Source organism: Prinia subflava, chromosome 2, assembly GCF_021018805.1.
Source record: "Prinia subflava isolate CZ2003 ecotype Zambia chromosome 2, Cam_Psub_1.2, whole genome shotgun sequence".
Classification (NCBI taxonomy): Eukaryota; Metazoa; Chordata; class Aves; order Passeriformes; family Cisticolidae; genus Prinia; species Prinia subflava.
The window spans coordinates 8914704-8940015 of NC_086248.1; the positions used below are offsets into that span (position 1 = coordinate 8914704).

The 25312-nt window shown below is 38.7% G+C and overlaps 1 protein-coding gene across 1 annotated transcript; it reads right to left on the reverse strand.

Annotated features, from left to right (window-relative positions):
- Positions 1 to 608: 608 nt before the first annotated feature.
- Positions 609 to 9340, reverse strand: TDRD15 (tudor domain containing 15). The gene has a single exon (XM_063424329.1). The coding sequence runs from the start codon at positions 9203 to 9205 to the stop codon at positions 3299 to 3301; it is 5907 nt and encodes a 1968-aa protein (XP_063280399.1). The 5' UTR covers positions 9206 to 9340; the 3' UTR covers positions 609 to 3298.
- Positions 9341 to 25312: the final 15972 nt, after the last annotated feature.

The following is a 25312-nucleotide window of genomic DNA, read 5'->3' on the forward strand; positions in this document are numbered from 1 at the left end:
CACTCCCACTTAATATTTCCTAACTAATTTTAACACACTAGTTTAGGACTGAAGCCTCACTTTCTGCCTTAAAGGTTACACTTCTATACTGCCTGACCCACACAAACATTCAATAACTAGTCAGCCCTTCAAAAGCACCTGAACTACCCATCTCCTACCCCCAATGAAGCCTTTTCCTTCTTTGCCTTTCTTCCTGCATGAATCCTCAATGATCTCGTGTCCAGCTCTCAGGCCCACAATTTCTGGTGGCTCAAGTGTGACCCCATTTCCTCTGGAGGTAGTGCAAAGTTACTCCTAAATTAGCCAAAAATCAGCAAAGTCAGCAAGAGGTACTTCCTCTTGGAAGTCTCATGGAACACATACTGATGTAGCTTCAGATGTTTTCCAATGCATTCATCAAGAGCGAAGGTCACAGTAAATTTTATGTCTTGGGAAGGTCAAGTTACACAGAAGCATTTTATTATTTTTAGTATTAATTTTATTTTATTCATGACAAAAAGGCAGTATACACATGAACGTTTTGAATTCTGAACAAATGAAACTGGTTCTCTATCACTTTTGTGGATTAAAAATAATCACATTCATCAATGATACAATATAAATAAATACAAAAATACCAAAAAGACATAAACACTACTTTCAAATTAAATTTTAGCAAAACAATTACTACTACACAGAGTACTGTATTTGCTCAGCATTATGCTCACTCCAAAACAAATAGGAAAACACACCTAAAGTCCTACATTCTAGATAATTGACAACTTCTTCCAACTGGGTTCTGGGTACAGATGCTCCTTCTTACAAGAAAAGTGTTGTAACAGCACAGGTACACACCAGAGAAAGAAGACTGGGCATAAAATACACAGCAAGATCTCCCAGCAACTTAATCTAATGATCTTAACACATCCTTGTAATGCACTTCTGAGAATTTGCATCAACAGTGGCAAAAAGACATTCTTTATATTTACAGATGCAGTATAATACTGAAATACTTTCAATTATCTGATTTTTACTTGAAGCATTTTGAGTATCAGACCTTCAGTAAAGGAATTACTATCATGAGTTAGTCTCATTACAAGTTGAAAACAAAACACATATTCTTGCAAATAAATCTAACATTTGCAAATTGCAGAACATAAAAACAGTACACACAGCTGTTTATTTTTTTATTATTCATACATCATTTCTAGGCTCCATTTTGTAACATTAGAGAAGCAATATTCTACAACCACATACAAGTTAAAGCACAATGTACATTAGCAAAAAAAACCCCTAACTTAAAACATGCAAGTTGTGTATTACTGTAGACAACATGTCTGTATATAGGGTATCCAAATGATTTTTAAAAAGAACAGATGCCCAAGATCCCACTTTTCCAACTGAAAGACAGCCAGAAGTTAGAATCAGTGTTAATTAACATGTAAGTGCCAGTGCTTCTACGTGGCACTACAATGAACCAGCACAGCAAGTGTAAAAGTCATCACTCAACATGAGTAATGTTGCACAATACAACCTTTGTGTTTTTACTAACAGCCAGCAGTATGTCCAACTATTGACAAAGAATGTGCCAGGTAAGCTTACAATTTTAAGCAGGAGAAAGCTGAAATTCTGAAATATAAAGAAACAGTGCAATATAAAGAAAACAATCACAAATGGTTACAATCCCCACCACTTTTTTCTAATCACTCTATTAACATAACACCACTGATATTTTAAATAGTATTTACTTGCAAAACTTGATCTTATATATTTTCTGATTTGTTAGTAATGGGCATTTTTCAGTTGTACAATGAAAATATTGTAAGCCTCAAGAATAATTCACCAGCAGAATGAGCCTTCTAAAGATCAGTAGGCATTGTCTCCCCTCTTATTTACTTGACTTTCCCGGACACATCTCTCTTACTGAAAAAAAAATTAAAAATCTGTTTTCCAGAAAAAGCTTTCAGATTTTCACATGAATTAAATACATTGTAATGCGGAAGGGAGGGGTGGCAAGCGGCAGAAGGGCAAAGGGGAGATATACATTGTTAAACCTTGTTTACTTCTAGAGATGCATTAGATATGTTGTCTATCATTAGGTTTGTATTCACTTTCTTACTAAAATTCAAACAATCACAGAGCATACAAAGAAAACCCCTCATGGCTTCAGGACACTTCATACTTTATCTTTGTCCAAACAACTGAGGAAGGAGGTGAGGGCAAAAAATAAAATACATAAATCAGAAAAAACAGTTGACAAATTCATACCATTTCAGACAGATACTGAAAAAAAACCACCCTTCTAAGATACACAGTCTTACTATCACTTCTCAGTTCTGAAATTTCCTCCTCCCACAAAGGAGAAAAGAAAAGGTTCTGAATGTTTCTCTTTAAGATACAAACAATATTTTGACTTTACAGTGTATTGACTAAGCACCTGGAGAAAACTCCCTCTCTTCACTCTGGCAAATGGAGAGAAGATGAAAGAGAGATATCAGTAGACCACACATACTTGGCAGAATGAAAAATCCCAAAACAATACAACTCAGATGCAACTCATCACAAGAGAATCTTCAGAAGGGGCAATGGCATCTGTATATCAAGAGCTAATTGAAAACAACTTAATTCGTGTCTCTCCCATAAATAAGGATCCAGATCCAGTAAACGCTAAAACTTTTCTCACATGGAAATTCTGGAATCAGAAACAAAGGAAATAGTATGTCTGGCATCTTTGTTTTCTGAATGTCCAAAACATGGAGACATCACCGCTGAAAATCAGATGTTACTGCAAATAAAGATTATATACATACATACAAAAACTTTGAGTGCATTCCAACAAAAGGTTGGTTTATTTTGCTTTGAAGTAGTGTTCTTCTAACTGCAGCCTACTGATTCAACTAATTCTTTGACAGTAGCTTCACACAGTCTTTCCAGACTGTAGAACACCAGAATCACAAGTCTCAGCCAGTGGTTCTGGTAGTAGATTTACTCTGTGTTATGACAACTTTACTTTTCTTGTCATCATAATGCTGAAAAAACCGCAACATCCTCACAGTACTGTCCGTCTTTTGTAGGTTTTCTTTCCTTTCAGTGTTGTAAACCCAGATCCTTTCTTAATGGCATTCCAGCAGCCACTTTATCGCACTCCCTTCTTTGAAATCTTTTTATAGCTAATGCTGTGCTTCAAGAAGCTTTCTTGTTTCTCTCTGCCCAACTTCTGTCAGCAAAATCAGAATCTTCATCATAATTATATTCTGGTTCACAAAGGGAAGCATAGTAACTAGAATCTGGCTACTTCACTTGCAATTCTTTTTTCTGATTAGGGTCTGTCAACTGGAATGGGACAGCAGCTACCGTGGGAGGAGACTGCATGGCCTGCAGCAATTAGGGCATCAGACAGATTGGTGTCCTCACACAAAACATCCACCTCTAACTTCATGTCAGAGCCGTAGTGGATAAAATGAAATATCAGACCTGGTTTATGAAGAAGCTTCTGAAACAGAAGTATAGCTTCCTCACTCCAGTGTTCCCCCTTGCCAGGAACTGTATCATGCAAAGAGCAAGAGTGTGCCAAGCGTGGCAAGTGTAACAGACTTTCTGGAACAAGTTTAAGTTTATGGATATCAGAATAAGGGATGGTCCTCAGAAAGCCATAATCAATAAATGTAAGAACAACAGACTGACTTGTTACTTCATTAATTTCTGCCCTGTACCACTCTGCTTCCTGCCCAAACTCGATCAAGCAGCTAGCACCAGGTGTCACGTGCTCCTCTGGCAGAGCTGGCAAGTTGTCAGGAAGGTCAGAGAGCAGTAAGGACAAGTTTTGCATGGAATCAAAGAAGATTTCAAACTGGATGCTGAAGTTTGAAGGATCAGTAACTGCAGTTGCACACCCAGGATACGTTCTGCCACTACGCAGCAGCATCCACATAACTGGATTTATCTTGACTGACATATCAAACTTTTTACAGTTTGCATTACTAGATTTTTCTGGTTCACCAATTGTCCGACAATTACTTAAGTGTCGGTTCAAATACTCCTGAAGCGTAACTTTTCCTATTAAAATATCTACCTCCCAGACATCAGATGATTTCAAATATCTCAAAAACAAGATCCTTATTTCACACTCCAGGAGTGCATTTACCACATGCTCTAAGTGAATCTTCAAGTTTTTAAAACAATTCCACCTACAAAAAATGGCTTGTTTAGGAATACTTTTAATGCCATCACCAAGCATCTTTGCATTGTTTAAGGACACCATCTCACATGTGCCATAATCCATGAAAAAAACTAGGATTAACTTTTCCCTGATAAATTTCTTTATCACTTTTGATCGATACCATTTTAAGTTCTTTTCAGATTGTGTAATGCATTCCAGTCCCTGTTCAATGTCATCCACTCTAAGCAAATCACTTCTTTGTGCTTCTTTGTCAAGCATCACATTTAACTCATGTAGTATTTGCAGATTTTTAACTAATTGTACATAAAATTCTCCACTCTTTGAAATATTAACTACTTCTGCTGCTTCTACTTGTCCAGAATTTAGAACCTGATGAAGAACACTTAAGGGTTTCAAAGAAGTATTTTTCATCACAGCAGCCTTGGTTCTATTTTGGCCACCTGATCTATTCCTAGACTTTCGATGATTACCATTTTGTTTAGGCTTATTTTCCAAAGCAAATACCCATGTGCTTTTCAACATTATGCTGTCTATTTTATGCAAAAGGCTGTTAGACAAAGACTCTCCATCACAAATTACATCTATTTCCCATTTTTCTCCATGTTGCTGTAAGAACTTGCAAGCTACTGGCTTGTCAATTACTGTTCTTGCAAAATAAGCAGCACTTTCTTTAGTCCAATTTTCACCAGGAAAACTTTGTACACTGCTAAGGAAACAATGAACACTAAACCTTGGCAGAGCTAAGAACTTTTCCGGAATCCTGCAGATTTTTGACGAACTTACAACTGCAGTATTACCATAGTCAATAAATTCTACCTCATAGGAGTTTCCTGATTTCAGAGTTTTAATAACTGCTCTATAGTAAAAACAATCAGCGTCATGCTCTGCAACAATGAGATCCCCTACCATGAGCTCATTTAGGCAATTTTCCCAACCTCTATTCTCCAAGCTTTCATTTAAATCGTCTGCTAGTTTTATGATTAAGTTTTCATCCTCTGCAAAGTGAACATAGAAACTTGATGGACTATTCATATGAGAAATATAACCTGCTACTTCAGTATTCACCTGGATATCACGCTGAGGAAGACTGATTAATGTAGGTATATTTTTATTACTCCTTTCTTGTTGACCTGTACAATTTGGTATTTCATTCTGAGATTCAGAAGGAGCATTTACAGTTATTTCCTTTGAACGTAAAGCAGAATAAGAGAGTGAGTGAGAAGCAGGTTGTCCAGTCCAATGTTCCTCTCCACGCTCCAGAAGAGCACTGAAAGTATTTCTAACACCTTGCTCTTTGCTGTCCTGTAAAGCCTGCTGGTTTGAGAATCCACTGCACAACTCTGGTGTGCTACATGCAGTTTGCTCTTCATCTCCACAATTCTCACCAGTATCTGCCTGGCAATACTCACCATAGACTTGACATTTCACTTCAGTTTTCAATTTAAGTATCTCAGGATCTTTAACACTTATTTTATCAATCTCTTTTTCATCTTTCATGTGACACATCCCTCCTTCATTACTTCTAAATTGTTCTGTACAGCTTTCCTGTGCCAACTCTTCTAATACCTTTTCTTTAATTTTCTGACTTACTTTGAGCTGTCCATCATACAACTCCACAACAATCTTTCCATCTGATTCTCTGGATAAAATTACAGCCTTCAGCAGTTTACCAAGGAATGTTTTTACAAACCATGTAGTAATTCTTGCCGGAAATTCTGACCCCCAAAGATCTGACAGATAGAATTTAATAGCTTGCATGGGTGTGAATAGTAGGTCAGTGGCAGAATCTGGAATAGGCATCAACTGATCTCGCTCCACCATACTCTTATTTCCAAAATCCACATAGTCAACACACAGAAAGGATGTTGATTCCACAGGAAAAGCCAAAGCTCTGTAAAAGAGACCATCTTCTAGATATCTGGCTATACACAGTCGTGTATTGCTATGATAATTTGCATTACTTGACATTTTACTTATGTCATTAACCTTCTTCATCAATGCCTCAAGAGTTTCAGTGTTTCGATTAAGCTGACAATAGAATTTTGAAGGACTATTTATGTGAGTTATATAAACCTCCTCCTCACTTCCAATTTTTATATTAAAAGACGAATAGCAAAAACTGTACAGCGAACCCAAAGACGAAAGGTTTCTCCATCCAACAGATTCAGACTGGGTGAGACCACGTTCTCTGAGGAATTCCTCTGCACTAGTCAGTGGGGTCTGTAAGTCAACTACATTGCAAAAACAGTTGGGGCTCACAAGAACAAGAGCATAAATGGTGCAAGTCAGTGGTCCTTCAGAAGAAGAAATGAAGTCTTCAAATTGTCTATGCACTTCTTCAGAACAATTAGGTGAGTCAGTCTGTAAGACTATATTTTTAAGTCCACATCGAAATGCTTGACTCTCTAGAGTTAGGAAATCTGGAATAATACCCTGAACATCTTGCAGTGAAACTCTTTCCCGATAACCATAGTCTACAAAAACCACGTCAACTTCATTTGTGGATACCTGCTGCACAACAGTTGCTCTGTACCACTTCCCATCTTTGGGACACTTAACAACACAGGCAACTTGTCCAGTTTTGTAGGGACTGGTATGATCTTTATAGTAAGTCTGAATTTGTCCCATTAAGTTATGTAGCTCTGGCAATTTGCTTTGCAGCTGACATGAAAAATCTGCTGGGGAAAAAATGCAAGAACACACCACTTCATACACAGCTCCTAGTTTAAACACAAGCCCTTTATAAACTGATTTTTCTTCACATACTGATTTATGCATTTTAGAGACAGCACCTTCTTCTAAACAAGATGGCACAGAAGATTCTCTTGGCACTGGCGACACATTTACTAATCTTTCCTTCTGAAGTATGTCTCCATTTCCAGACACCTTATTTTTGCAAATATTACTGGTGTTCTCTGCATTGATTTTTTCTTTTTTACATTTGAGGTGTTTCCCATTGTGCTGCTTTTTTGCTGCCCTTAGAACAGAATCTGGTGGCTTTAGCCAATATTCAGCATAACCAGCTTGAACCATACACGCAGCAACATTTCCTTGCAGGAAACCAGTATGACACTGCACATTAACAATGTACTTGTTGTTTTGCTTTCCAATGACATGAAGCAGCAGTGGTTTGTTCAACACCACGTTTTTAAAGAAATCAGTTTCTTTTTTAACCCACACACCATCAACAGGAAATGTGCAAGCAAGGGAACAACACATAGCTAAAGCTGGTAAATCAGAAAACTGGGGAAGCAATGTTTTCACATACTGACAAGGTATTGTATCTGTATTTCCAAAATCCAAGAAGTAAACCATAATGCTAACACGAAACACTTTAGTGACAACAGCCCGGTAATAACACCCATCCCTGCTATACCGGGCACAGCACAGCAACCCAGGTTCTGGCTTTTTAAGGACCATCTCATCATCTCTACACTGACCATATGTGCAGGCAATGTTTTTCATCAGTGCCTGAAACTCATTCTGGTATCTACACGTTTGAATCCAAAAGTCAGATGGATTTACAACATATACTACAAAAGCTCCATAAAAAGAGTTCATTTGCATCTCCTCTCTCTTGCAGTGGCTGGAGAAAGAAACATCTGATTCAGGTAAGCAGATTTTTGTATCTTTGTTTCCAGAGTAATTTTTAGATGAATTGTTTCTTTCAGGACTTAGTTTGTGGTTTAGTGCTATACTTCTGTTTTTTGTTTCCGAAAGCGAGACACAGGGTGCTGCTGTCTCATTCTGGTTTTCTGGATGTTCAGCATTAATTCCAAGATTTTGTTTCTGCAGCGTTATATAATACAAGCGTTCAGTGTTTTTATATAAATCAACATGGACACACACAGGGGTTTGTCCTATTAAGGCTTGTGTAAGTTCCTTGAGCTGAAATTTTATTACTGTTTCATCCTGACTACCAAAACAAGACAGCGCACAAGGAAATGAAATCATTGGTAATGTCATGAATTCAGCCTTCAGTTTCCGAATACAACTAGGTGGCACAGCTTCAATAATGCCAAAATCCATAAACCAGACCTCCACATGGTCAGAGAGAAGTTGTTTTATCACTCCTCTATGCCACTGTCCATTTTGCCTCTTGGCAGCACAGAGCAGCCCTAAAGTATCACAAGATGTGGTATTTTCTCCAACAAGAGCTTCATAGTACAAACGCATAGCTCCTGTCAAACATTCCAGCTCCTTCTGCCATTTCTGTATCTGACAATAAAATTTATTTGGGCTTATTGCACCAGTTATTTTTACATTTTCTTTACTGCCAACAGGTAGACATGGAAAAAGTTGATCTGGAATGTGCCAAAAATCTGTTGGTTTCTCAGAATTATTTAAGGTAAGTAACTCCCTGAATGGGTATTTCTGTTTCAACAGTTGTGGCATTCTCTTACAAAGCATTCCTTGGGGCAATGCTCTTAAAGTTTCTACAACAAGACAAAATGAATCTCCATCAATAAATTTACCCAGCTGCAGTTCAAGAACATCAGTAATAATCTTAGGCACTTCTAGAATGAACAGCTGATATGGTGTAACAGCCTTCACATGACCTGTGATTTGTAATCCTACTAGAGATGAAAAATAGTTAACAGCTTTTGGACCCCATTTTTCTCCAAGAGGAAGTATGCTTGCAAAAACACCCAAAATCACCTTTGGAGGCAGCTGAAACAATTCATCGCAAGCAGCAGCAAGATGTGTTTCCTCAACAGCCAACACGTGCCCAGTGTCTATAAGAAAAGCCTCACAGATATTCCCTTTCTTGCTCAGAACTCTTCCTCTATGCCATTCTCCTTCTGTGTCTTCCACCAAGCAAGATCCACCAACACAGACATCATCTTTTACTTTGAACACACGCTGTATTTCATTTTGTAGTATGTAATAGTCAAGCTCACACCCTGTGTTGCATTGAGCCTGGAACACTATAACCAAGCACTCAGGATGACATTCTACATGAGTTATCTTCAATTTCTTATCTACTGAGTCTGGTGAAGGAGTCAGGGATTCCATCCTGTCTGCAAAGAAAATGAGTATGATCATCTTGATAATTTTCTGCCTTTTTTTTTTGCAACTAATTCCTTACATGACATTTGTTTTAAAAGCACATTATTAAAATTCTAGCTAAAACACGTATTAAACATATAAGAATGTCATGGTTTAGGCAACTGGGATACACTCCACACAATTCACTTACTAAAGACCTGCTCAGATAACATGAAAAAAAGTATCTCTGGATTCACTCACATGGCTACAGACTGGTTTTATCACTTGAGATTAGTTTTTAACCAAAATGTTGCTCCCACAATAACATCAAGGTATTCCAGTCTGTTTCTCTTTTCTGTTAATATGCAAAGGACCAAAGACTCATTCCCTACTCACCCTAGTTTTTCTGTCTGAATCACTTCTTCAAATCACCAACAATTTATAGCTCCATGCTCTACTGTTTACTGTCTGTACCAAATGTACCAACAGCATATTTAAGAACAAGGACATCCTGAGATTATCATCTATGTGCAACGTTTCTGCACTGCTCATCAAGTGTGTTTTGTATAGTCTCAACACACTAATTCTGACAGTTTAAACATCTTCAAAACATTCAGGTACTCTTCCAATCTAGAATGCAGTCTTGAAGCTCAGCTTCCAGTTCAATCCATATGTCAACGATTCAGTGAATCTGTGACTTCATATTGTTTAAAAAGGCTGTGTATGACCATAATTTAATCAAGCAATTCCACAAAATGAACTGCTTTTCTAACAAAGTAATTTGAGGTAGATAATGGTAGATAACATCAAATGCAAAGACAGTGGATAAATACTCAAGGATACTCTGGACAAAGACAACCTTGATTTATGAATTTTTATGTAAAGCTGGAACTTAAACTTTCAGTTTCAACTACAAGATTTTAACCTGCAAAAAATCTTCAACGAAACTGTCATGATAGTTTTCATCACAAGCATACATAAAGTAGCTACTGAATACACAACCTGTCTTCAGAAAAAATATTTATCCCTAACATTCTAGTTCACAAAAAAAAAAAACAAAAAAAAACCCAAAACAACACCCACATCCTAATATAAATGAGCATTTCTGCTGTAAAGCAGTAGGGCAGAAGGATGTATAACTTCTAAAACAAAAACAAAAAAAACCCCACAAGACCCAAAACCAAACAAACAACAAAAAAACCCCCCAAAACCAAAAACAAAACAACAAAACACAACAATAAAACAACAACAAAACAAAACCACTGAACACCAAAAAATACCCCTCCCAGTAAAAGAAGTATCAAACCCACATCTGACCAATTCCTGCTTCAACAAGGCCTCTTTTTTCCATCTTCCCCCATAACAGAAAGTGAAAATCTGGGTGCTTTTAATCAAAGGAAACAGCCTTAAGGAATTGGTTCTGTCTGCCTGGAAGAAACAATTGATCACTACAGAGACCTAAACTTTGGAAGGGGTCTGACTGAAACACTGTTCCCTTTTTTTTCCCCTTCACTGAAACTGTGCCCTATTTGCACTAACATGTAACAAAATAAAACAATTTGTTTATTAATGCTTGTGATTAATGTGATAATGCTTATCACAGCCTGAGTAACAGCATCACACTGACACAGCCACATTTCCACAGTTTACAAAATGGCCTTTTGCTGTTTACTCACCTTTCTCCCTCACAAGGCTTATTCATTCATAACATGTCTTCCAAAGGAAACACAGCCCAGTAATTAACAACTCTGTATCTCTCTATGAGGAAAGACAGTAGAAAAACTGTTAGAAAAATCCACATAAACTAAATTCTTGTACTACTACTCTTACTGAGAACAGCCCTGAGGATAAAGTCTTTGGGGTGTTAGTTGACAAGAAGTTCAACACGAGCCAGCACTGCGCACTCACAGTTCAAGAAGCCAAATGCAACCTGAACTACATCAAAAGCAGCGTGGGCAGCAGGTGCAGGGGGGAAATTCTGCCCTACTGAGACCACAGCTGCAGTGCTGCACCCAGCTCTGGGGCCCAGCACAGGGGGGACAGGGACCTGCTGGAGCAAGCTCAGGAGAGGCTACAAAAATGATGGGGGCTGGAGCATGGAGACAGGCTAAGGCAGCTGGGTTGTTCAGCCTGAAAAAGAGACCTAATAGCACCTTAAAATGCCTAAAGGGGCTGGAAAGGGACCTTCTACAAGGGCATGGAGCAATAGGAAAGAGAGGAGTGTCTTTAAACTGAAAGGGAGTAGGTTTAGATTAGATATTACAAAGAAGTATTTTATTGTGCAGGTGGTGAAGCACAGGAACAGGCTGTGCAGAGAACCTGGAAGTGTCCAAGGCCAGGCTGGATGACTCCAAGCAACCTGGTCCAGTAGAAGGGGTCCCTGCCCATGGCAGGGGGGGTGAAACTGGATGAACTTTGAAGTTCCTTCCAACACAAACCATTCTGTGACCCTCTAAATTCTCCTCCTGCCTGATAAACATACCCTGGGAAAGTTCCTCATACTTAGCTAAACTACAATCTTAAGATTACAAAAAACAAACTTACAAAACGGAATCCACCCTCCTAAAAACACGGTGTGGCTATTCTTTCTTCACCGAAGCTCAAAAAAGCAAACCACTCGGAGGAACACCACACAGGCACCAACCACCCACTTTCTAAGCAGGAGTGCTCAGACACGTGTATTTGCTTGCAACTCTTTTAAGCCATCAAAATGCATACTTCTGTCACACACCACGAACTTAAAGACAACTCCTGCCATAAGAAAAGGACTTTTAAATGCAACCAAATTCATGACACAAGATACAAGTCGACCTGCTCCGAAGCAGGTACTCTGACCGGCGCTGTCTGACACCGCACTCACCTGAGAGGAGCCGGGCGCGGGCAGGCGAGCACGGGCAGAGGCTGCAGCCGCCAAGGGAGAGGGAGGAGCAGGGCCCAGCGCCCTTTAGCAGCCGCCAAGGGAGAAGGAGGAGCAGGGCCCAGCGCCGTTTAGCAGCCGCCGCAGCCGCCCCGCCGCCCGCGGGCAGCAGCGCCGAGCGGGACCCGACGGCGCCGCACGCCCAAAATGGCGGCGCGAAGCGCAGCCGGAACGTGCTGGCCCGGGACGCGCGTGCGCAGCAGCACGGGCCGGGACTCTCGCGGCTCCGGCGCGGGCCTTATGAGAGCGGGGTGAGGGGCGGAGGCGCCGGTTCGAGTCCCGGTCCCGCCCTCCCGCGGGGCACCACGGCCTGGTTCCCTTTCCTTCTGGAGTTGTGTTTTGTTTGCTTGTTTGTTTGTTCGTTCGTTCGCGTGCTTGCTTATTGTTGTTTTTCCTTTGCGTTTGCACGTTGCAGGTGTCGTGTATTTCTGATGTCACTTGTGCTTTGAAAAAAGTGCCTGTGGGTTACAGAAGTTCCTGGTGCTGCCTGAAGAGGATTCGAGAGCTCTTACTCTTTCCGGTTAGCAAAAATAAATTCTCTAGGCTAAGAAAAGTACATCTTAACAGAGTGCAAAGCGCTGCCCCACTTGTTTTTGCATGGACGTCTGATTTTATTTTTCTTTTTTTCTAGGGGCTTGGAGGCAGTGTTGCTTTTTAATTTCAGTTGGGATTACTTTATAAAGAGTATAAGCTGAGGTGGTTACAACAAAAAAACTTGATAATGAAATATTTTCCTAAAAATATCAACATGATGGTATAACTGTTACTGATTGCACTCTAAAGGAGTTCAGCTGTGTATAATAATTTCTAAGGGTTTATCTTCAGTTTTTGCCCTTGATTTTTCCAAAATGTCAGGATTGCTGCACCACTGTTACACTTTGCAAAGTTAAGAAAGAGAAAAGCTGGGTTTGCAATACCTGGGGGTGCAGTAATCCCCAAAGACAGCTATCAAAGTCTGTATAATATATGTTCAAAGTGGTATTATAGCTACTTGGACTAACCCTGAAATTTACAGGACCTCTTTAATTTGATTTTGCAAGTAGACCCATCATATTTTTCAGGGTCAAGCATTTGTAGGAGCTAATCAGAACAAAGGTTATACTGGTCTGTCATTGATAGAACTTCACTTTCATGTTTCTGTATAAAATGTCCAGTTTATCTATGTTACTTTTGCTTAGTGTCAGATGATAAACTTTTACATCCATAGTCTAATTAGGCAGAGTTGGGTAAGAATGGGCTTTATTAGCATATTTAGAGAAGGAGGATAAAACCAGATCTTTTAAAGAAGTTACATTCTTGCAAGATTGGAACCTCAGATTGAAATCTAGAACCCAAGGTTCTGTGTTGTGTTAGCATTCTCTATTTGTGAAAATATTGACTAAGACTGGACAATTCAGAAGCCTCAGTTACTAGATAAGGAACAGTCTAGAACTTCTGAGTACAAAATACTACAACAAGCTTTTGGGTATGGTTATGTTTTTCCTGGTGATTGAGGCTGAAGTCAGTCCTAAAGGCAGAGTGCTACCACTGCTTTTTTAAAGGTAGAGACACCTACATTTTTTTCCTACTTAAGTTACAGTGGTGATGGCCACTGTAATACAATGAGCTCCTGGTTAGAGCACTCAGAAATGTATTCTTGCAGCTTGAGCTAGTTTTAAAGCTGTGTACCATTTCCCTGCAGAGTGCCTTAACCATGGACAGTTACTCGTGGTGGAACACAGCATGTCCTGCTTGCCTGAGGTTGTGCTGGGATGTAGGATGGGGATGTGGGGGGCAAGGCAAAACAGAAGTTATAACCAGACAATCTGTCAGGGATGACAGGATGCTGGAACTTTCTTGCCTTTTTCTGAATGGAAAGAAGAACTTTTTTTGATGGTTATGACTTTGTTCCAAAATTTGTTTGAAATTTATTTAATTAGAGCTAGTGAAGGAATATATCTTTTCTGACAAAGGAGGAGGGGTGAGGATGGTGTTTGATACATTTTGCTCAGGCATTGTATGTTTTTTGTTTTTTTTTTCCCCAGGCTTGATATCCACATTGGAAAGTGTCACGTGTGCATAAAACACTGCCAGATCTCAGAAATGAGATCCTTCAATATTTGAGCCATGAAGAGTCACTATAGGTCATTGGAAGCAATCAGGAATTATGTAATAGCCCAAAGCAGAAATCAGTGTTGCAATATCAGGGAACATCCTTATCAAATACTTCAGCAAACTTGGAAAGCCTACTCAGTGTTTACATTTGAATTGCAGATGTTTTAAAATGCTGCTGAAACTACACAATCCACACTGATTGGTACTAGATCTTGGGGGGTTTTCCCAGCATTGTGTACTGTGAAAGTAATACAACTAACTGTGAGTTTTTCATCTTTTTCACTTTCTTGAACTTTAAAACTAATTTTGTGTTGTTGTTATTCCCAATGTTTTCCTTCCTTGTCATTATTGTGAGGAAGTCATTAAATATTTTTGCTGTTTTATCCAATATGGAAGGTTAACAAACTCTAGTAATTTTTATATTTCACTGACAAAAATAAAATACAATTGAAAAATAATTTTGTCATTTGAGGCTTTACTCTCTTAACAAATCTTGACTAAGACAAAACTCCAGAAGTGAGCCTCAGGTTGTTCATTGTCTGCTGAACAAGATGTGTTCCAAAATACAAGTGTCTACTCAGAAAGGTTTTCTTATCAGGAAAATTCTGCTCTGACACTGTATTTGCTTTAAAATAGCTAATGAAAACCTAGAAGTAAAAAAAGTCTTCTGTGCTCACAGGTGGATGAGGTGTAGCACAAAGGAAATAAAAGTTTTCTTCAGAATATCATAAATGGAGCTCTGCTGCCAGCTGGCTGCCAGGATGTGGAACATAGTGCTGTGTGAGTGAGCCCCTTGTTGAACTCAGATAATATCTGATCACCATTCCAGCTAACTTCCAACATCTAGGAAAACTGGTTTTGAGGGTAGGGAACATAAGGCAAGGTTATTATTTGTAGCAAAAACTGAGGGGCATACTGAAAAATAGTACCCAAAGGATGGGTTTTGGATAATGTGGACATTCATCACCCAGTCTAAACACCAAAAGTAGTCTGCAGACTTCTTAAATTATTCTTTGTATGTGGTAAATATGTTTGCTCTGATTTGAGCAGTAGAAAAATGGCAGATAAAGGTTGTAATCTGTAGGACACCATATAAAAGGAGGAGTTATCAGCATCTTCTCTTCTGTAAGAGTGTTGTTTTAAGACTGAGTCTTACTGAATTCATGTGCAGGGAAAAAAAAAACCAAAATCAGGTGACCACCTGTGTTCAAGGAAGGCAGGAGGTACAAACTACAGAAGGATGAAAGTATCTCCCCAGTGTAGAAGTAGGAAAGGTTTTAGGTCTTAATCTTCTCCTTCATGATTCCTTCTGGGGTGACTGGATAGCTGAACATTCATGAAGCTGGTTCTGTGTGCTGACTGGAATGAATTGCATTTGCAGCACCTGACCTTCACAGAGAATTATGATCATTACTGCTTTCATTCCACGTGGAGAGAGAAGAATTAACAACACCAATATCCTACTTTTAAATCCCAAGAACTATTCTGGGATCTGTCCTTAGTTTGCTAAGATTATTTCTGAACATTAAAATCAAAATTCTTTCTAAAATAGATAATTTACACTTCCTTGTTTTTAGGAAGGATAGTCTGTCATAAGGAAGTATTTTGCAGCTGTCACCTATGGGATTGGGTTAGTTCATGACATGCTGAAGTATATGAGGAGAGGAAACACTCCACGCCTCAGTTCCATCCTCAGCTTGATTCTTGTGCAAACCTACAAATACATCAGTGATTCCTGATTGCCAGAAACATTTTTTATTGTATATAAAATATACAATATATTTGCAATATATTTATTTTTCTAAAAGACACTGCAGAGTTCCTTGTCATAGCATTTATGTTTGTCTTTTAAATAAATAGCTTTGAAAGGGAAGATATAGGTAACACAGAATTCTGAGTGAATGGTGACAGCAGAAATTAATGACGTTTCAGTGTTCTGAAAATGAAGAATGAAGACACCTCATATAGGATACCTTGTATAGGATAAATCTCACCTTGTATAGGATAAATCTCACAATAAATGGATCATTTTATCCAGATCACCCCAGGTTAATTGTTTAAATGATATCATTTATAGTTAGAAATTAGGGATATAAAAATAATCATTTTGTTCTATTGTGTTTTCCTTTGGAAAACCAATGTCTCCTCTGAAATATTTATATAACAATATCTGTATAACACTTCTTTTTTTTTTCCTGAACTCAGTCTGAAAGTTTTGCTGTTTCTTTGTAGTAGTCAACAAGCTTGAAAAAAAATGGACTCAAGTAGTCATCTCAAAACAAAAGCTTGTGCTCGTTTTCCTGTTTTGTCTTTTGAAAGTGTGTCCTTGTGTTCCTAGTTTGTGTTTCTGTTAAGCTGGGCAATTGCCACGAGGTGGCAGGAACAGCCACAAATTCAGCAGGATGCTTGGAAATACACTTGTGTTCCTTTTGTAGAAGGAAGGAGCACATGAATGATCAGTTCAGAGTGACCCACAATGAAATATGAGAGTGCATGGGCTGGAGAGTTTCACCAGAGTCATCACATTTATCGCACAGTCTGAAGCCACTTTCAGTGTTTTCAGGTAGCTTTTAGAGTAACTATTGAAATATTTTCAATCTATTTACAGCACCTATTTACTCAATACACAGTTAAAATTTCATTTCAGATGGTTCATCTGAATCACAGCTCAATTTTACCAACTCCACGTCTTTTAAACTATGTTACCATCATCCCCTGTATGAAATTGGTCAGTAATTCAGCAGCTTACGTAGCAGAAAGCAGAGGGTAGAAACAACTTTTACAAAATACTTTCAGTAGCACATGATTAAATCATAGAATGATTTGGGTTGGAAGGGAACTTAGAGATCATCAAGTTTCACCCTCCTGTCATGGGCAGGGACACCTTTGAGTACTTATTGTTGCTTGTTAAAATAGACATTGCACATTTCAGTGACAGTAAGTGTCAGAGCAGAGTGCCCTTGATGTCAGATGTGTCCATTTTACAGGTGAAAGAACAAAGTGAGAGTCGTTAAATAGTGGGACAAAGTAAAAGGTAGAATTTCTGTTAGTAGGGGCCTTCCAGAATAGATGAGATTATACCACACTGGTACTGCAGTGCAGATACAGACCCGTATTAATGCTGAGATTGAGTTTCTCTGCTGTGCAGTTTGTATGGATGGGGCTGTGGGGTAAGTTCACATCACTCTGTCTTCTAAAGCATCGTTTAGGTCCATAGTGATGGGTTAAGAAAATCCTGGCCCACAGTTTTACCCTGGTACCTGTGTCTGCTGTGCAGGACAAGAGACTCCTCCACATCAGCAGCTCCTGTGGCACAATCAGAGCACATCTGCAAAGTTAAATGAGTGATGCTGGTGACCCAATATTCAAGTCAACAGGTTTGAAGGGAGAGAGGATTATTTAAGAGTAGCTCTAGTGTCACATGGCCTTGATGTCTGCTAGCATTTGAGACAGTTTCATTACAAAGAATTTGTGTGCTGCAGAGTGGCAGTGCTGAACAAAGCAAGATAAGTGGGAATGGTAGGGAGATTCACCTCCTGTTCTAAACTAAAACTAGTGTAAAAGCACCTCAGCAGGAAGCTAAAACTTAACCACTCTGTGGGTAAATTCCCATTTCTTCAGCATGGCAGAGCAGGAGTAGGGCTAATAGAGCTATAGAATGATCGTACAGGAAAAGTAGTAACCATCTTCAGATTATAACTATAGTAATTTCAATTATTTAAGTCCATTTTGTATAGCAAATACTATATCCGTAGATCTATAGATCAAAAAGCTTGGTTTTTAGTAGGAGCTGAGAGATAGAAACAAAATCTGCTAAATCATCTTAATTGTCTCTGAAGAGACAAATTGAACAATCTTACAGGTTTTTAACATTATTCCTTTTTATGGTTCATATCAGTTAATTAATTTCTGACCCCAAACCTACAAGCTATATGTGAAGAAAAAGCCACAGCCTCTTACAAACTTTAATGAGCACTCTGGGTGTCTGTGCAGGTTTTGGATTATGCAGATCTGACAGCACATCGGTGGTCTTAATCCATGCTCCCTTAAAATCTTATTTAATCTATTTGTGAATTTTAGACATTCAAATAAAAGTCAAACTTACCACCCTCTCAAGAAAAGAATATTTTTTTGTTTAGGACACTGTATATGCATCTGTGCACTGGACCATAATGTTTAAGGAATATAGCCTTACCTGGAATCTCTATGCACAGTTTTCATTTAAACATAAAAGTGTAAGTCAGAAAAGAAAAAGGCTCTGATATCTTAAGTTTTTCCATCCCACGTTGCAGGTCTATAATCTGTAAAAGGCTTTTCTGTTTAGGAATGTGGAATATCTCCATTTCCTACTGTAGCAGGGGTCAGAATCTTAGATTTAGAACCATGGTTTAAGTTAGTCCAGTATTTGCTTTTTCTCAAAAGCCTTACAAAGTTAGACTGCAGTGTTAATCATTATATCCAGCTTGTTAAATATTTTACATCTTGTCTCTGTTTACAAACAGAATGCGTTTTCTAGAACTCCTTTCTGATATTTATCGTTGACCATTTGTATGAAATCTGAAATTATAGTGCAAACAATAAGATCATGGAATGGTTTGTGTTGGAAGGGACCTTAAAGATCACAGAATCGTAGGATAGGTTGGGTTGCAAGGGACCTTTAGAGTCCAACTAGTCCAATGCCCCTGCAATGAACAAGGACATCTTCAGCTGGATCAGGCTGCTCAGAGCCCTGTCCATTGATTGTTTACAGAGGTAGGGCATCCACAGCTTATCTGGGCAACCTGTTCCATTCCCTCACCACCCTCATAGTAATGAGTTTCTTCCTTATATCTAATCTAAACCTTCTGTCTTTCAGTTCAAAGCTGTTAACCCTTGTTCTGTCTCAACAAGCCCTGCTGACAGGTTTGTCCTTCTCATTCTCATAGTATATAATGCAAGTATATAATAGAGAAGGCCACAATAAGGTTTCCCCGATGCTTTCTGTCTCCATAGCAGAGGTGCTCCATCCCTGTGATCATCTTTGTTGCCTCCTCTGTACTCACTGCAAAGTTTCACATCCTTCTTATGTTGAGGGCCTCAGAACTAAATGCAGGACTCCAGGTGGGGTCTCATGAGAGTAGATCATTTCCCTGAAGAGGCCAAAGTCTGCTCTCCTGAAATCCAGGGTACTGAGTTTGCTGAACACCCACTTCGCTGCCCTAAGAGGCTCTAATTCCACCATTTCTTGATCACTGCAGCCCAGCTGCCCTTGAACTTCACATTTCTCACCCACTCTCCTCGTTGGTGAGAATGAAGTCCAGCACCTCTCCTTGTTGGCTCCTCTGTCACATGGAGAAGTAAGTTGTCATCAATGAATTTCAGGAACCCCCTGGATTGCTTAAGCCCTGCTGGCTGTCATTCCAACAGATGTTGGAATGGTTGAAGTCCTCTCTGAGGACCAAGGTTTGTGAATGTGAAGCTGCTCCTGTGTGTAGAGTACCTTATCCACTCACTCTTCCTGCTCAGGGGGCCTGTAGCAGACCCCACTATCATGTCACCTGTCCCTGCCTTCCCTTTAATCCTGACCCCTGAGTTCCAGGCTGGCTCCTCATCTGAGGCTCATGGCTGAGCTCTGTGCACTCCAGCTGGTCATTGGCATTGACAGTCCCTCCTCACATGCCCTGCCTGTCTCCTTCCTGAAGAGCTGTATCCTTCCATTCCAGCACTCCAGTCCCAGGACCTGTCCCGCCGTGTCTCCATGATGCCAGGGAGGTCATGCAGTTGTTTATATATCTCTAACTCCTCCTGTTTATTTATCCCCTGTCCTATGTGCATTTTCATGGAGGCCTTATTTAAAATGAGACCCTGGAGAAGCAGATTTACCAGCTGGAGTGGCAGGAATTCCTTTGTGATGCTCTTCAGCTGCTCTTCTGCTGACCTGTGATCCCTCTCCAGCCTCTTGGCATCTCTTGTTGGCACTGGCATTGAATGACTGTAACAGAATGGATTGGGATTCCCCTTTCCCAACAAATATCAGCAATGTTCATGACAACATACACTTGCTTTTCATGCTTCCAGCACAACCTGCTCTTTCATATTAGCATGTGAGATGTTCATATGTGTGTGTGTGAACTTGAGAACTAGTTCTCTTTTTAATGATCAACCTTCAGATAGGCAGAGGAAGTGTGCTGTGCACTGAAATACCTGCATGCATATTTTCATCCATTTAGAGATTCATCTAGAAGTAGATTTTAAGTTAAAATATCTTAAAACTGTTTGGGTTTGTTTTCTTTTGTTTTTCTGGTAAATTTTAGTTATTTATAGCACATAAAGTAAAAAATGTTTCTCCACTATGGTCTTTCAGACTATATACTGGATAAGTATGATATACTACAGCAATTTTAATTACTGCAGGGTGCTGATCAATCCTTGGAATGGAAGTACAGGATTTTGTCATCACATGTATTAAAGGCAAAAAGACTGGCTGAAAATCACACCAGCCCTGGGAGAAAATTTTGTCTGTATTGAAGTCCATGGCAGAACTCCCACTGAATTCACTACAGCAAGGATTTCACTCCATATATTTAAACAACAAGAAAAGTATGACATGTGTTACTAATACTGCATGGATAGTAGAAAGCAGATAGATTTTCAGTGTCTGTCTGTCTCTTCATTGTTTGAGCTGCAGATTGATTTTGATTCTCAAGTCCCCAGGGCAAAAATGTTTTCACTTTGGGTGTCTGCTTGCACAGGCAGACTTACACAAGGGCATCCATGTGCCTGTCAGCTTGTCATTGAAATTTTCAGCTGGGAATTTGTTGGTAGGATCAACACTCCAAAGATGATAGTGCCCGAGTTGAAAGACAGAATGTATTCAGTAGCATGATTTTTCTTTGGAAACTCACTCCTGCTTGACCCAGGGCTTGGCCACATCCAGAAGATTATGTAAGTTGCACCTCCCGATCCAGGTTTTGTGCTAAGCTCTTTTCCCGGCATTCAGTCTACTCCTAAGTTTTCCCTTCTCTGTGATGCAAAGTGGTATTTCTGGGCAGGTGGAGATTTCTGCTTCAAATATTTTACTTTTCATTGCAGTCTAAGCCATGTAAAACACATTCAGACCTTGTACACAGTAGGTTTCTGGTACCAGCTAAACTGCCTGAGTGCACAACCGAGTCCCCTTTTGCTCTACATAGACGTGCTCTGAGGGTTATCTAGTAAAGGCTGAACAAATGTCGTTCCAAATATTACCCCATGGATTTCCATATTAATTCTTATAACAATGCTTTTTTTTCCTGTATAGATTTCTTTATACAGTAGCTGGGAATGTTCTAAACTAAGAAGTCATAAGGAATTGCTGGGTATTGTTAACAAAGTGTTTCACTTGTACATTAAGAACATATTTCAATTACTGAGGCAGCTGCTCATCTTCAAAATGAATGCAGTTCCAAGGTGCAATTATCCACAGCTCATGTACAACCCCTGTGTGCACAAAATTAAACTAATTTCCAGTTCCCTCATGCTGCTGAACATATCAGTTTGAAATCCTTCATGTGCTGAGACCAGCGATTAAGATGGCCAGTATTGTCTAAGTAGTAAATGATGATGATCTGCTAAGATTGCTACTGCTGTATCCATGGCATATGGAAATAAATATGAGCTCAATAAAAGAAACCTCATCTACAAACTACATATATACTCTATTGAGGTATTTTCAGTCTTCCTGTATGAAGAAAATACAGTACTGATAATGAATGCTTCTGAAAATAAGGCCATGCCATGGAAAGGAACCTCCTGATCTATCAAATCTAGTAATTTGCTTTCACCAGCTGTCTTACACATGACTCAGTTCTTAATTGACGGGCTTCATATGAAGTTTACTTGGTTTGAAGTGTTTTTTTCCTTCTGCTGTTTTCCTTGAGATGTTCAGATACAAATGGGTTTTTTGTGTGAAATAAAATCTTTTACCCTACTTGATATTTGCATGTATGGAACAACAATTTTGTTTAAAACACAGCAAATAAAGTCAAATTAATTTCATTTTCATATCGATTAAAGGAAATTCACACTTTTACAGCAAAACCTACCTCCATCAGAGAGAAAATATAATAATATTTATAATTTTAGCGTACATTTTCTGTCTGGATTTTGGGTGAGATTTGTGAGTTGTCCTTTCCTATGTTTGATTGCAATATATTTTCAGCTTTATTAAGAGTTTCCAGTTAATAGAAGTTACATTATATTGTTTTCTTAGTCAATGCATTTGTAAATTAGCAACAAAGTAATAATACTTAATCTGTGTAGGAAAAGCAGATCTGTGGTTATTACAAGTGGATAATTCCAGATCTCTACATCAAATTATTGTAGCTGCTTGCTGTGTCACTTTCTGTTTTTGAGAATGGATGGAATATTGCAATGCTGTTATGGATAGTTTAAGACCACCGATTACAAATATTTTATATTTAATGAGAATTTTATTCCTATATATATCTTAGTACAATAATCCTGAATATCTTCTTTCTCAAATACTGCTATTGTGAAACTCTAAAAATCTGCCCTTATTTCATCTGGGAATGGCACAGAGTGGTTTTTCTAGATATTTCATTGGACAAACTACATTGACATTTCTCTAATGTAAAAGGAGGGTTATTGAAAATGGAAATTACTCATTCTCCTTGAATTTTTTTTTGTTCTGTGAGATAATGGAACTGGAAAAGGTAGGAGGAGCTTGAGGGTCACATTCATTCAAATAGCAGTTCATGGAAGTGAATCGTTTTCTTTCATGTGCTCTGTGTCAGGGTGATCTTTCAGCTGAACAGGTCAGTGTGGTCTGAAATTGAGCATTATCTGTTGATCTGAGCCCTGAAGTGTTTGCTTTGCCTAATTCTTATCATTCTCCATGTCTGTCCATCTCCACCATCCTCCACTTCAGGAATTGCACAATGTGCAATACCTCCTAAAGGTCTTATCAGGAATCTTTTGTAGCAAGAATAGTCAAATCCTAAAAGGCAGAAAAATAAGTAATTGACAAAATATAGCATTATCAAATAACTATATGCCTCTGGGAGTACATCCAGCAAAAATCAGAATATTAATACATATTGAATATAAGCAAGTTTATGAGCACAGTAGCTTTGAACTGACTACCAAGGGTAAACAGGAAAGAGGTGATTGCACAGACTTCACCAGGGATTGTGCAAATGCATGGGGGACCTGAAGCACATGCTTTAGTTCCTCTCCTACTCTGACATCATCTTCAAATAGTGTATTTCGTGCTTCCTTTGACCATTCTGCCCTGCAGTCGCACATTCAGTTGCAGTGTCAACAGACACAGAGAAAAGCTGCTGTGAATTCTCCAAAATAGCAAGACTGAAAGTCAGCCATGTACCACGTTCTTTTAGTATTCCAAAAATGTGTGAAGAACAAGGAAAAAAAAAAGTTGGAACCAGATTGTTTCACTGAGAAATATTGTTTTGAAGATTTAGGGGTTTTTAACAGTCTTGGCGTTTTGGGGACTTCCCCACCCCCCATCTGAAAAAAACAAAACAAAACATCAATTGGAGCAATTTGGGAGCAGTTACTTTATTAAATTAATTCATTTGTTAAAGCTGAAAATCAACCACAAGTATAAACATATTTTTTCTGTAAAATCTAGAACTTTCTAGGAACTTCAACAGGCTGGGGATATTTTCTGCTAAATAAAATAAAAATATCATTATTAGGATTTTTTTCCAGCTTTAAATTTCCAATGAATAGTAATTAATAGCTCTGAACTCCTGAAATTTTTTCAGAACTCTGTCCTGATCTGCCTTTCTCCTTGGCTTCGATGCTTAGAGTGAGACAGAAATCTTTGGTCCAAAATGACCATAGTATATGTAATACACTGACACACGATTTGAAGTTGCATAAATTTCACTAATTAATGGGCTTTGAGGTTGGACAGACTTTCCATATTTCTCCCTTAAACAAACAAATCCTGTCTATTTTGTACTTTAAATGCCCACTTTTCTTTATGATATCTTTTTTTTTAGTTTTTATTAAGCAGAGTGATGTTTGGTCTCTTTAATATTGCCACATCAAACTTAACATTTATTTATCACATTATGTGCCTTAAAATAAGAACATTCACATAAACGGCATTGAAATCACAGAGCTGGAGACAACCTAGTTCTGATAAATTTATTTTCATTTACAGTTCTAATACCTAGCCAGAAAGTTGAATTATACTTAGAGCTGATTTGGAAATCTGACTTGCTAAATAAGGGGTAGGGCAGCACTGTGATATCAATGGTTCTCTTAAGAGAAGTTCATCTCACAAGGCCTCCACCTTCATGAACTGAGTTGAAATTGTGTCTCAAAACCTTTTTCACCCTAAATAAAAAAAAATCCTATTCAACTAAAGGCAAGTGATACTTAGCAGCATATAAACCAATGCCAGTCATTTTCTATCAAACTAAAAGCAATTTTGGGGTGGGCAGATTCAATTTCTATGCCTTTGTTTCCAGCTACTTCAGAATTGAGGAAGACTTGATAATGAGCATCTCTTAAGTGTGGCTGCTCCAGGAAAGTCTTGCTGTGTAAGAAATGCATAGCTGCTTGTGAAGTACGTTATTTTATTTTTCCCTCGTAGGAGATGGTATTGATGTATGCTACTTAGTCTGTTTGCTCAGATGGACTGAGGCCACATTTCAAGAGTTTTCTAAAAACTAATAAAACAGTGGCTTGAGGAAAGTGTCCTTGCAAACAAAAGAATGGTAAAGATGTATTGGTAATTTTCAAGGGAAAAAAACCCACAAACTTTTGCAGACAAACTTCACCAACAGGACTACAGAAAACAGGCTAAAGAGAAATGATGCTAATACATGTGACATCTCACATAACCTTTCCTTGGAATCAATAAAATAATGGTAATTTAAGGAAGTAAATGGCTGAAGATAAACAGTATAACTGATCCACTGATAAAGCAGAACAAATGAAGATAGCTCAGTCTGCCCAACAGCACCTTAAAACCTGGGTGACTGTCCCTTGAGTGTGGTAAACATGCTGTAACTCTGCTATCTCACACTAGAAACTGTGCATATCTAGAAATTTAAAATCCTGAATTTATCTTGAGGATTGCTATATTGCTAATGATTGTACATTATTACCACACAATTCTGTTAATTTCATTCATTACC

Coding starts and splice junctions, on each gene's coding strand:
- TDRD15 (XM_063424329.1), bottom strand. CDS start 9,205: ATGATCATACTCATTTTCTTTGCAGACAGGATGGAATCCCTGACTCCT.